At 41.1% G+C, this 14,721-nt stretch overlaps 1 protein-coding gene across 1 annotated transcript; it reads right to left on the reverse strand.

Annotated features, from left to right (window-relative positions):
- Nucleotides 1-13,033: 13,033 nt before the first annotated feature.
- LOC109767709 (uncharacterized) lies at nt 13,034-14,236 on the reverse strand. Its single transcript, XM_020326430.4, has one exon. The coding sequence runs from the start codon at nt 14,182-14,184 to the stop codon at nt 13,432-13,434; it is 753 nt and encodes a 250-aa protein (XP_020182019.1). The 5' UTR covers nt 14,185-14,236; the 3' UTR covers nt 13,034-13,431.
- Between the last annotated feature and the right edge of the window lie 485 nt (nt 14,237-14,721).

Below are 14,721 nucleotides of genomic sequence, written 5' to 3' on the forward strand. Positions count from 1 at the left end.
TTTAAAAAATGAAATCCCTTTGTAACATATGAGTTTCCGTATGAAATCCTGATACTTTGAAAGAGATTGTCCGTTTTGTACACGAAGTGCATCCACCTTTTGCCGGGACCCTCTCAACTTTCTTGCACATGCTATGTGGATGAAATGATGATACCATGCCAACTTTCAACCTTTTCAGAGTTCATTTGAAATGCTTTTCAATTTTAGGGTCTTATAGCTCAAAATAATTAGTAAATGCATGAAAAATAACAAATGAAGTCAGAAAGGATTGAAAATTGATGATGTGGCTTTGAATGGTGCATTTTGAACACACAAAAAGTCAGGAGTTCAAATAAGTTTTAAAAAATGAAATCCCTTTGTAACAGACGAGTTTCCGTATGAAATCCTGGTACTTTGAAAGAGATTGTCCGTTTTGTACACGAAGTCCATCCACCTTTTGCCGGGACCCTCTCAACTTTCTTGCACATGCTATGTGGATGAAATGATGATACCATGCCAACTTTCAACCTTTTCAGAGTTCATTTGAAATGCTTTTCAATTTTAGGGTCTTATAGCTCAAAATAATTAGTAAATGCATGAAAAATAACAAATGAAGTCAGAAAGGATTGAAAATTGATGATGTGGCTTTGAATGGTGCATTTTGAACACACAAAAAGTCAGGAGTTCAAATAAGTTTTAAAAAATGAAATCCCTTTGTAACAGACGAGTTTCCGTATGAAATCCTGGTACTTTGAAAGAGATTGTCCGTTTTGTACACGAAGTCCATCCACCTTTTGCCGGGACCCTCTCAACTTTCTTGCACATGCTATGTGGATGAAATGATGATACCATGCCAACTTTCAACCTTTTCAGAGTTCATTTGAAATGCTTTTCAATTTTAGGGTCTTATAGCTCAAAATAATTAGTAAATGCATGAAAAATAACAAATGAAGTCAGAAAGGATTGAATAATGATGATGTGGCTTTGAATGGTGCATTTTGAACACACAAAAAGTCAGGAGTTCAAATAAGTTTTAAAAAATGAAATCCCTTTGTAACATATGAGTTTCCGTATGAAATCCTGATACTTTGAAAGAGATTGTCCGTTTTGTACACGAAGTGCATCCACCTTTTGCCGGGACCCTCTCAACTTTCTTGCACATGCTATGTGGATGAAATGATGATACCATGCCAACTTTCAACCTTTTCAGAGTTCATTTGAAATGCTTTTCAATTTTAGGGTCTTATAGCTCAAAATAATTAGTAAATGCATGAAAAATAACAAATGAAGTCAGAAAGGATTGAAAATTGATGATGTGGCTTTGAATGGTGCATTTTGAACACACAAAAAGTCAGGAGTTCAAATAAGTTTTAAAAAATGAAATCCCTTTGTAACAGACGAGTTTCCGTATGAAATCCTGGTACTTTGAAAGAGATTGTCCGTTTTGTACACGAAGTCCATCCACCTTTTGCCGGGACCCTCTCAACTTTCTTGCACATGCTATGTGGATGAAATGATGATACCATGCCAACTTTCAACCTTTTCAGAGTTCATTTGAAATGCTTTTCAATTTTAGGGTCTTATAGCTCAAAATAATTAGTAAATGCATGAAAAATAACAAATGAAGTCAGAAAGGATTGAAAATTGATGATGTGGCTTTGAATGGTGCATTTTGAACACACAAAAAGTCAGGAGTTCAAATAAGTTTAAAAAAATGAAATCCCTTTGTAACAGACGAGTTTCCGTATGAAATCCTGATACTTTGAAAGAGATTGTCCGTTTTGTACACGAAGTCCATCCACCTTTTGCCGGGACCCTCTCAACTTTCTTGCACATGCTATGTGGATGAAATGATGATACCATGCCAACTTTCAACCTTTTCAGAGTTCATTTGAAATGCTTTTCAATTTTAGGGTCTTATAGCTCAAAATAATTAGTAAATGCATGAAAAATAACAAATGAAGTCAGAAAGGATTGAATAATGATGATGTGGCTTTGAATGGTGCATTTTGAACACACAAAAAGTCAGGAGTTCAAATAAGTTTTAAAAAATGAAATCCCTTTGTAACATATGAGTTTCCGTATGAAATCCTGATACTTTGAAAGAGATTGTCCGTTTTGTACACGAAGTGCATCCACCTTTTGCCGGGACCCTCTCAACTTTCTTGCACATGCTATGTGGATGAAATGATGATACCATGCCAACTTTCAACCTTTTCAGAGTTCATTTGAAATGCTTTTCAATTTTAGGGTCTTATAGCTCAAAATAATTAGTAAATGCATGAAAAATAACAAATGAAGTCAGAAAGGATTGAAAATTGATGATGTGGCTTTGAATGGTGCATTTTGAACACACAAAAAGTCAGGAGTTCAAATAAGTTTTAAAAAATGAAATCCCTTTGTAACAGACGAGTTTCCGTATGAAATCCTGGTACTTTGAAAGAGATTGTCCGTTTTGTACACGAAGTCCATCCACCTTTTGCCGGGACCCTCTCAACTTTCTTGCACATGCTATGTGGATGAAATGATGATACCATGCCAACTTTCAACCTTTTCAGAGTTCATTTGAAATGCTTTTCAATTTTAGGGTCTTATAGCTCAAAATAATTAGTAAATGCATGAAAAATAACAAATGAAGTCAGAAAGGATTGAAAATTGATGATGTGGCTTTGAATGGTGCATTTTGAACACACAAAAAGTCCGGAGTTTAAATAAGTTTTAAAAAATGAAATCCCTTTGTAACAGACGAGTTTCCGTATGAAATCCTGATACTTTGAAAGAGAATGTCAGTTTTGTACACGAAGTGCATCCAACTTTTGCCGGGACCCTCTGAACTTTCTTGCACATGCTATGTGGATGAAATGATGATACCATGCCAACTATCAACCTTTTCAGAGTTCATTTGAAATGCTTTTCAATTTTAGGGTCTTATAGCTCAAAATAATTAGTAAATGCATGAAAAATAACAAATGAAGTCAGAAAGGATTGAAAAATGATGATGTGGCTTTGATGGTGCATTTTGAACACACAAAAAGTCAGGAGTTCAAATAAGTTTTAAAAAATGAAATCCCTTTGTAACAGACGAGTTTCCGTATGAAATCCTGATACTTTGAAAGAGATTGTCCGTTTTGTACACGAAGTGCATCCACCTTTTGCCGGGACCCTCTGAACTTTCTTGCACATGCTATGTGTATGAAATGATGATACCATGCCAACTTTCAACCTTTTCAGAGTTCATTTGAAATGCTTTTCAATTTTAGGGTCTTATAGCTCAAAATAATTAGTAAACGCATGAAAAATAACAAATGAAGTCAGAAAGGATTGAAATTGATGATGTGGCTTTGAATGGTGCATTTTGAACACACAAAAAGTCAGGAGTTCAAATAAGTTTTAAAAAATGAAATCCCTTTGTAACAGACGAGTTTCCGTATGAAATCCTGATACTTTGAAAGAGATTGTCCGTTTTATACACGAAGTGCATCCACCTTTTGCCGGGACCCTCTCAATTTTCTTGCACATGCTATGTGGATGAAATGATGATACCATGCCAACTTTCAACCTTTTCAGAGTTCATTTGAAATGCTTTTCAATTTTAGGGTCTTATAGCTCAAAATAATTAGTAAATGCATGAAAAATAACAAATGAAGTCAGAAAGGATTGAAAAATGATGATGTGGCTTTGAATGGTGCATTTTCAACACACAAAAAGTCAGGAGTTCAAATAAGTTTTAAAAAATGAAATCCCTTTGTAACAAACGAGTTTCCGTATGAAATCCTGATACTTTGAAAGAGATTGTCCGTTTTGTACACGAAGTGCATCCACCTTTTGCCGGGACCCTCTCAACTTTCTTGCACATGCTATGTGGATGAAATGATGATACCATGCCAACTTTCAACCTTTTCAGAGTTCATTTGAAATGCTTTTCAATTTTAGGGTCTTATAGCTCAAAATAATTAGTAAACGCATGAAAAATAACAAATGAAGTCAGAAAGGATTGAAATTGATGATGTGGCTTTGAATGGTGCATTTTGAACACACAAAAAGTCAGGAGTTCAAATAAGTTTTGAAAAATGAAATCCCTTTGTAACAGACGAGTTTCCGTATGAAATCCTGATACTTTGAAAGAGATTGTCCGTTTTGTACACGAAGTGCATCCACCTTTTGCCGGGACCCTCTCAATTTTCTTGCACATGCTATGTGGATGAAATGATGATACCATGCCAACTTTCAACCTTTTCAGAGTTCATTTGAAATGCTTTTCAATTTTAGGGTCTTATAGCTCAAAATAATTAGTAAATGCATGAAAAATAACAAATGAAGTCAGAAAGGATTGAATAATGATGATGTGGCTTTGAATGGTGCATTTTGAACACACAAAAAGTCAGGAGTTCAAATAAGTTTAAAAAAATGAAATCCCTTTGTAACATACGAGTTTCCGTATGAAATCCTGATACTTTGAAAGAGATTGTCCGTTTTGTACACGAAGTCCATCCACCTTTTGCCGGGACCCTCTCAACTTTCTTGCACATGCTATGTGGATGAAATGATGATACCATGCCAACTTTCAACCTTTTCAGAGTTCATTTGAAATGCTTTTCAATTTTAGGGTCTTATAGCTCAAAATAATTAGTAAATGCATGAAAAATAACAAATGAAGTCAGAAAGGATTGAATAATGATGATGTGGCTTTGAATGGTGCATTTTGAACACACAAAAAGTCAGGAGTTCAAATAAGTTTTAAAAAATGAAATCCCTTTGTAACAGACGAGTTTCCGTATGAAATCCTGATACTTTGAAAGAGATTGTCCGTTTTGTACACGAAGTCCATCCACCTTTTGCCGGGACCCTCTCAACTTTCTTGCACATGCTATGTGGATGAAATGATGATACCATGCCAACTTTCAACCTTTTCAGAGTTCATTTGAAATGCTTTTCAATTTTAGGGTCTTATAGCTCAAAATAATTAGTAAATGCATGAAAAATAACAAATGAAGTCAGAAAGGATTGAAATTGATGATGTGGCTTTGAATGGTGCATTTTGAACACACAAAAAGTCAGGAGTTCAAATAAGTTTTAAAAAATGAAATCCCTTTGTAACATACGAGTTTCCGTATGAAATCCTGATACTTTGAAAGAGATTGTCCGTTTTGTACACGAAGTGCATCCACCTTTTGCCGGGACCCTCTCAATTTTCTTGCACATGCTATGTGGATGAAATGATGATACCATGCCAACTTTCAACCTTTTCAGAGTTCATTTGAAATGCTTTTCAATTTTAGGGTCTTATAGCTCAAAATAATTAGTAAATGCATGAAAAATAACAAATGAAGTCAGAAAGGATTGAATAATGATGATGTGGCTTTGAATGGTGCATTTTGAACACACAAAAAGTCAGGAGTTCAAATAAGTTTTAAAAAATGAAATCCCTTTGTAACAAACGAGTTTCCGTATGGAATCCTGATACTTTGAAAGAGATTGTCCGTTTTGTACACAAAGTGCATCCACCTTTTGCCGGGACCCTCTCAACTTTCTTGCACATGCTATGTGGATGAAATGATGATACCATGCCAACTTTCAACCTTTTCAGAGTTCATTTTGAAATGCTTTTCAATTTTAGGGTCTATAGCTCAAAATAATTAGTACATGCATGAAAAATAACAAATGAAGTCAGAAAGGATTGAAAATTAATGATGTGGCTTTGAATGGTGCATTTTGAACACACAAAAAGCCAGGAGTTCAAATAAGTTTTAAAAAATGAAATCCCTTTGTAAAAGACGAGTTTTCGTATGAAATCCTAATACTTCGAAAAAGATTGTCCGTTTTGTACACGAAGTGCATCTAGTTTTTGCCGTAACCCTATCAATTTTCTTGCACATGCTATGTGGGTGAAATGATGATACCATGCCAATTTTCAACCTTTTCGGAGTTAATTTGAAATGCTTTTTCAATTTCCGGGTCTTATAGCTTAAAAAAGCAGTAAATGCATGAAAAATAATAAAATGCATAAAACTATTATATTTGTTATGATCAACTAAAAAACTAAAATCAATTAAAATATTCTGTTACGATGAACTAAAATAAAACTATAATATTTTTTCAATAGCAAAAAGAATCAACTAAAAAGCTTTTATAAAACTATAATAGCAAAAGGAATCAACTAAAAAGCTTATATAAACCTCTAGTATTTTTGAAACTAAAATTATATAAATTTTATGCAACTTATATTAACAACGTATTTTTTGTTCAAACCATTAATATCAAAAAGAATTTAATAGCAAAAAAATTAACAAAATCTGGTTTTGATTAAAATAGATATTTAAAATAACCTAAAATTACCAAATTGAGTATAATGATAAAACATATTAATATTAAATAGCAGGAAATGGAATCACTCAAAAATCTATTTTTATAGTGAATTTATTCTTAAAACTAGTGATTCACATACATTTAAAAAATAAATTTTGAAACTAATGGCACTAACAGAAAGTTTATAATTTTTGTGACCTAAAAGCAAAAAAGAAATCACTAAAAAACTATAAGTATTCAGTTTTAAGTAGAAATAAAAATATATAAAGAAAAAAAGGGAAAAAATGCCACCTACTGGACCTCCACGGCCTGAATACGACTAGAAACCCTACAATGGGTCAGGATTCAGGCCTGCAGAAGGCCCAATAGGCCCAACAGGCATGGCAAAGTAGAGATTAGGTCCGTAAGCCTGCAATAGAGAGGAGCTCGAGAGGGTGGTGGCAGCAAAGCTTATAAACCACTCCGAGCCCCTCTCAACTAGCGAGGTGGGACTAAACTTCCCACCGCACCGTGCGAGCACAAGGCCTATGGTCCCGGTTCATGCCACCAACCGGGACCATAGGTGGGCATTCGTACCGGTTCGTGGCACCAACCGGTACCAATGCCCACCTATGGTCCCGGTTCGTGCCACCAACCGGGACCATAGGCCTCAGTTTCCCGCCCTCTGGGCTGCCGAAAAGAGACCTTTGGTCCCGGTTCGTGGCACTAACCGGGACCATAGGTGGGCATTGGTACCGGTTGGTGCCACGAACCGGTACCATTGGTTTTGCTATATAAGGTAGCACTTGTGAAAATTTCGCCAACTGCTCCCATTCCCCCCAACGCCGCCAGGCCGTTCCTCCTCGTCATCGTCGCCGCCGCCCCGAGCCCCTGCCCCGATGCCGTCGCCCCGCCCCTGACCCGCCGTCGACGTCATCCTCGCCGTCGCCGTCGCCGCCCCCGAGCCGCTCCTCCCCGAGCCCTCGCCGCGCGCGTAACCCCTCCCCCACGAGCCCGCCGTCCTCGTCGCCGTCATCGTCGCCAGCCTCGTCGTCGTCCTCGTCACCGGCCTCGCCGCCGTCCTGCCTCGAGCCCCCAGTGAGCCCCTTCCCATCCCGATCCGTGCGCTGTCGCGGCTGCCGCCGCCCCCCGGCGCCACGCCGCCGCCCCTGTTTTTGTATGTATGTATGTATGTATATGGATGTATGTATGTATGTATGTATGGATATGCATGTATATGGATGGATGTATGTGTATGTGTTCATAGTTTTTTTTTGTTCATTGTTTTTTGTTCATAGCATTTTTAGGCTGTATAGTTTTATTTTTGTTCAATTTTTATGGTTAGAAGAGGAGAGGAAAAAATTGTGTTGCAAAAGTTACATTTAAGGTTAGTTGATTTAGTGCATTTAAAGTTAGTTTATTTTTTGTTGAACTCGTTGATTAATTAATAAAACTACTTTATTTTACTATATATAGAAGTAGTTTATTTTTAGTAAGTACTACTATATTTTATTTATAGTGAGTGCTTAATTAGTAGTTGAACTAGTTGATTTATCAAAACTAGTTTATTTTACTATAGAAGTAGTTTATTTTTAGCAAGGAAATTAATAGAACTAGTTTGTTTTTTTAGTTAAAGCAATTATTCCCGCATCGACGTCGACGATGCCTATCCCGCATCCTCGTCGTCGACTCGGCGGAGGAGGCCGGCTTGATCAGAGGGGCCATGTCCGGGACTGGGCTCCGCCGGGCTGGTTTTGGGAGGTGCTACCTTCCGGTGGGCGTAGGTTGGTGAGGAGCCAGCCCGTCGTTGACCCGATCCTTGTTTGGTGGCGGTCGCGTGGGCCAGTGACGGTGCCGAGGCTTCTGGACATCGCGGAGGTGGTACGTCACCGTGTCAGCGAGGAGGACCAGCACGTCCGTCGCTACATGGTTGCGTTGGAGGGCAGGTTCGACAATACCTGGCAGGTTCTTCAGGGATCTCACTGGAGCTATGATCCAGTGATGGTTCCGTCCTTTGGGTGTCCACCACCCGCGCCGATACCCGTCGGGCGCTACGGTTCTAGCTGTACTAGCGATGCTATATGTATGATAGTATTCGAGGTGTATTAGTGATAATATTCGACGATGTACGGACGCATGGAGATGATGTAGTTTTGCTTATAATTGAATGCATCCTAATTTGAATACTACTTTATTTTGTGATTTGATTTTGCTTATTGAATGCTCATAGTGGAAAACTACTCCTACTTTGAATGCTAAAATTGGAGAGCACTATGCAAGGCCTATGCATATGATTAGTTGATAGCTTATAGGGTTTTTGTTTTCGCAGAAATCTAGGAGCCCCGGGCCCCTCCATCATCCCCGCCGTTGTCCCCGTCACCGCCCCCTCCGACATCGAGGTGAGACCAGCCAAATCCTCTTTTAGAAAGATAATTAAACGATATTTCGGGTTGACTTTAAGTCTGTCGAGTCTCCACCATATATGAGAGGACGAAGAATCCCGACTGTTGTCGTGGGGGTAGCTTCTCCTTCGTTCCCGTGTGCTAGACAATTTGGTGTAATGCACTCGAGAACGAAAGGAGGAGCTACCATCACCGACGGTCGCAAATGTCAGAGAGGAATCAGTGAGGGAGAGTTCCACCATATATATATGAGAGGACGAAGAATCCCGACTGTTGTCGTGGGGGTCGCTTCTCCTTTGTTCCCGTGTGCTAGACATTTTGGTGTAATGCACTCGGGGACAAATGGAGGAGCGACCATCACCAACGGTCGAATGTATACACCACGTGAGGTGAGAGTTTTCAAGAAAAGACTCAACAAACCGATAGTCAACCTGTGATGAATAATAATGATCTAACTTAGGTTTTTTAGTACATATATTTAATTATAGACGTTTAATATTTGAATTATGAACATAGGAAATGTCGTACTCGGACGACGAAAGTATCCCGGGGGAGTGCGACTGGTGCCACGACGACCGAGGTCAGTGCGACAGGCCTCACCTGGACGAAGATCGGCGCTTCAGTATTAAGATGGAGGAGACCTTCGATGTTGAAACGGTACGCAACGACGACAAGTGTTATTTTTTCATAATTAAGCACGACTTCAACTATTTCAACGTGTACTTTTCATCTTTTATAATTCGACTAGCTTATCCCATGCCATGCAAGACGCTACGTCTTGGAGAGGATAGGTTTTGAAGACCATGAAAGTATGGAAACAAAGAAAATTCACCTAAGGACCCATCATGATATAGATTTTGAAGTAAATCTGTATAATTCTAAGAGCGTAACCCATTTTGGTTGCAAAAATTGGGAAGCATTTTGCAAGATGTATGGTTTTGATGAGGGTATGCTTGTCACCATGGATCTTGGTGATCCTGACATCGAGCAAGACAATATGGACATTTGGGTCCTTTTGATACGCCTCCAATTCTACCGCTATGTGAATTTCTCAAACATAGTTATTAGCTAATTTATATTGTTCATTTCAAAGAGTTGACAGCTTATTTTCATTGACAGCTTATTTTGATTGTTCAAACAATGTGCGGAACATGGTAGACAGAACCTACTACACCGATGGCTCTGAGTTAACTTATAAGGAGAAAACTCATCTGGTCGGATTTTATACTGATCTTGAGAATTACAATATCTATTGTAAAACTCCTCCACATTATGGTCAATACGTGCCACTAGTGCACGTGTTGAACTACGGTAACTACTATGGAGATACCCTGGTAAGATTTCTTACTATTACGACATCCGTGCATCTTTTGCATACTTCTAAAACTAGTACATCATTGCTAACTATGAAGTTATTACTATGTTTTTCAACAGATAATCCCAGAGGATTGTGTGCCTCATTTGATGTACTAGAATGGTAGGCTTGATGTTTTGAACATACAACCAGGTCATCCTACGAATCTCAACTGTCCATACCGGATTTCTAAAAGAAGTGGAGACATGAAAATCAAAGAATGTAAAAAATGTATGGACAGTCGCAAGGAGGTTCTTGGAAGCAAAAGGAAGCGAAGCGCAAAAATTGGAGACATGATGATCTCCATTCTCCATAATGGAGAGTCGGGGTCTATATTGTTTTATGCTATTTTACCTTAAAGAGGGTATTTAGGTCCTACCTAATACTGATGATCATGTGCTAAGAACAATTAAGTAGGGTTGGTTCGATGACTATGAGGATGATGATCGTATGACTTGTTATTAATAACGAGTAGAAGTTGTATGATGATGATTAGTAGGACTTGTTATTATGATGATGCATGATGCGGGCATGAAGAGTTATTATATATCAGTGGGTGAAATGAACATGGATTGGAATGAAGTGAAGGCAACAAGCATGTGGTGCATGTCGAAAGTAGTACTAATCCAAACTTGATCAAGTTAGGATTAATATTACTTTCGACATGCACCACATGTTGCCTTCACTTTAATCTAAGCCATGTTTAGGCATAGCAGTAGCGTTGGTAAATCAAGCACGGAAATAAGAGAGGACAGTTCTCTCTGTTAGCTAGCTTACACACCCTAAATTACCCCCTAAACCCTCCCCCCTTTCAAAAAAAACAAAAACCCCAGCCACTGAAATGCTGACGCGTGGATGCCTTTTGGTCCCGGTTGGTGTCACCAACCGGGACCAAAGGCCCTCCTGCCTGGGCTGGCCGCAGCGGCCACGTGGAGGCCCATCTGTCTCGGTTCGTGTAAAAACCGGGACTAAAGGGCTAGGGCATTAGTAACGACCCTTTAGTCCCGGTTCAACAACCGGGACAAAAGGCCCTTACCAACCGGGACAGATGACCCTTTTTCTACTAGTGTGCCGATATTGATAATTGGTTGTTTTGCAGCTCTTACTGGTTGATAAACCTTAAGCTCATCCACTTCAGGGAAATTGCGGCTTGCAAACTCTTGCACTCGAGGACCCAACACCTAATGCAATACTTGGTTTTATTTAATATTTTGAGATGCTTGAAAGTGGAAAAGAACAACCTGATTCCATATGAAAATACATTATTTTGATCATAAAATGGCTGTTGGAATTAGGTACTAAGTTTTGCTAGTATATATACGATACTACTACACGTATTTTCAACGCTTGTTCGCCTCTAGCCTCGTCCCTCCAGTACGATGGGTCGCATGTCGCTTCTTTGGTGCGGTCTTGGGCGCCGCCACAGAGGCCTCTTCGGGGTCGGACACTAGCATCACTGGCGACGACGGCGGTGGCCCGGCGGATGTGACGGAGACAGATCCATTTCTTCGAGTAGGAGTGGAGAAAGTGAGTGGCGGGAGGATTAGTTACGTAGATAGGTGGTGGAAGTACTGTAGGCGCTTTCATTTCTAAAACCGCATGTATTTCATAATCATACTCAGTTTTAAAAGTTGTAGATTTTTTAAAACCCTAACCTGCTATATAATGGTATATAGTTTTATGCTATTTACTATAGTTCTTGTAGTACTTTGATGAATTCTCGTCATTTTTCTTCCAAGACAAAAAGAAAGTGCAATGTAATTAGCATCATGCATAGGCCTGCATAAATTTGTCGACCAGTCCCATACTGGCACAACTTCAACTTAATTGTTTTGTGGAGCATTAGGCAATCATAAACCCCACATACCTCACTATCATTAAATAAATATCGTCTACATAGTCATCCTTTGTCACCCCAATTTCATATTTAGGAAACTGAAATGTCATGGTCGTTGTCCTTTTCAGTGGCCCAACAAATGCATAAGCAACAATTTCCATGGTACGAGCGTGCCTAGACTCGGGCACTCCCGGATTACTATTTTCGAAGTCGGCGCACTCCCAAATTGTAAAGATACTAGCAATCATTATTGGCAGACAACCTAAACTAAGCACCAATGATAGAGTCACATCTCTATACCCTGATTAAAAATAAATAGAGTCGTCATGGCTAGCTATCTGTTCATACAAAAACCACATTGGCTTTATTATCTTCGCCTAGGAAATTAAACCATGAAAGCTACATGCCAACAACTGCACACGAGCTATCTTAGGCTAAATTAATATCCTCATCCTATATAACTATATAGATAATCCACACTAACCTATTTACACGCATGCAAATATAACATTTTAATATGCAAATCATGCATGAAAAAGATGATTTCTATTTTATTAAGCTACTTAATTATATTTAATAAATATTTTACAACTAAACAATAATAAAATACAGTAAATAACATGTATTTCAGTTCTCATATTATCGAAACCTATCAACTTTAATCAATTCCCGCAGTAACATGCGGGGTATCATCTAATTACTCAGATTATGGAATACAACTACTGCTAAAACCTGCATCATCGAGTTAAAACATAGGGCAAGAAACGTAAATTCTAAACGGTGCCCAGGTTCTTCTACACCCGGTGAACAGTAAATTAAAAAAAGTGAAAAAAATTCAAAGAAATCTGGAAAATTTAGGCATCTAAGATGCTCATGTGTGCTAGGAGTGTGCATAATTTCGTGGTGTTTACACATCTGAGGAGCTCCTACAAAAAAAATCAGGTCAGAATAGTGTTCTTTTTCAAAGTTCTTCAGACACCCAATTTTTAGCATGAGCTCTTCAGTTGTCCAAACTCCATGAAAAATTACACGCACCTTGCGCACATGAGCATCTTGAATTTTACTACTCCTCCGGTTCAAATTAATTGACGCAAATTTAATACAACTTTAGTCCAAAATTATATTAAGTGTGCGTCAATTAATATGGATCAGAGAGAGTATTTTATTTGAATTTTCTGTTCACGTCGAGCTTCAGATACACCAGAATTGCCGCCCTCGGAAGGAAAGCTTTATCCATAAACACTGGCAAGGCTAACATGATATGAACATCAGTGTGGCCACAAGAATTCAGCATGATTCTTTATTTATCTTAGCACATGAAACTAACAACAAACCGAGGAAGTACAGTAATCGCCTAGTTCACCGATGGACATGAAATTGTGCCCATCGATCGAAAAACCCGCATCATCAGTTAAAAATATCGATGGCGGGTTTTTACCATGAATATTGACTGCAACGACGGCACGACCGGAGCACGGACACGACAGGAAGACCATGGCGCCAATAGGATGGCAGGAGGCAGCATGGCATCTGCACTTCGCTAGCATCTTTCCTTTGCTGGGCAGACGCCATTGCTAGAAGCTTGGCACGACTCCATGGGATGCAACTTGGAACCCTACACTGTTGTCGGAGAAGGAGAGCCAGAATTTGGCGGCCGCCTCGCCGGCGCTCGTGTTGTCGCCGTCGTCCGCCGCCGCCGCGGGGCGTTTGACGAAGCGGCCCTTGATCCTGGGCCGCGCCTCGGCGTACGCCTTGCGGGAGGCGTAGCGGATGGTCTTGTGGAACTTGCGGTTCTTGCGCTTCTCGCGGTACCGCCTGACCCTCTCCGCCCGGTCCGCCGCCGACGGGACGACGACTGCCTCCGACGGCGACCACGAGGAGGCCCACGCAGCAGAGCCGTCCGCGGCGAGGCCGGGCTGCAGCCACAACGGCGCGACGCCGCCGTTATCCGATAGCATGGTTCCGCCGGCGCCGGTGGCCACGAGGTCGACGTCGGAGAGCAGGTCAAACAGGCTCATCTCGATACCACTGCCATTATTACTGAAGCCGGACGAGCCGCTGTTGGGGCTCCCCTGCCCCGGCGTCGGCCAGGACGAGCCGCCTTCTTCGTCAGCCGCGAAGAGGTCGTACACGCCGGAGGTCGCCGCCACGGCGGCCGCCAGCGGCACGCGCTCGTGGCGTGAGGCCAGAGGGTTGGCCGAGTGGACAGCCGCGTCGCAGGGCACGCAGAGAGCCGCCGCGTCCGCCGGACAGTACAAGGCCGCGGCGCCGCCGCAGACCGCGCAGGCAGCGCCGCCGTTGGGGCTCGTGCTGCCTTCGCTCTCCATGCTGAGGAGGATTTCTTGGGTTGATCGGTCAACGGAGCAACCACCGAGTGTGTGTGTGTGTGAGTGTGGAGCGCGAGTGAGCTGCTGAGCTGTATAAATAGCTGAGGTGGAGGGGGAGGGAGCTCGGGGAAGGTGGGGTTGGTGACGCGCCCGGGAGGGCACGTGGGCGTCTACTGGCCGCGCAAAGTTGGCGCTGGGTTGATTGGGCTGAGCGAGACTGTAGTTTATGAGGAATTTTCGGCCGACCAGCGACTTGTTATATGCTTGTTTCTATCGCCAGCGCAGCAGGACGGCGCCGGACAAGTCACGATCAACCAAGACCGACTTTGTAGGCCGGTGTCAACTCTGTTACCATGTCCTTCTCGAACCTTCCACACAGAGAGAGGCGGTCCAGAGGATTGCTCGTCTTCTTGTCCTTCCGTCGACGCCCTCGCCGGCTAACCGCTCTCCTCGGCCGGCCTCCAGTGGCCACTCTGGCCCTGGGGAGGGGGAGCTCCGGGGCGTAGATAGGTCCCTTGTTTCGGTTAGTTGGAGTTG

This window comes from Aegilops tauschii, chromosome 7, assembly GCF_002575655.3.
Source record: "Aegilops tauschii subsp. strangulata cultivar AL8/78 chromosome 7, Aet v6.0, whole genome shotgun sequence".
Classification (NCBI taxonomy): domain Eukaryota; kingdom Viridiplantae; phylum Streptophyta; class Magnoliopsida; order Poales; family Poaceae; genus Aegilops; species Aegilops tauschii.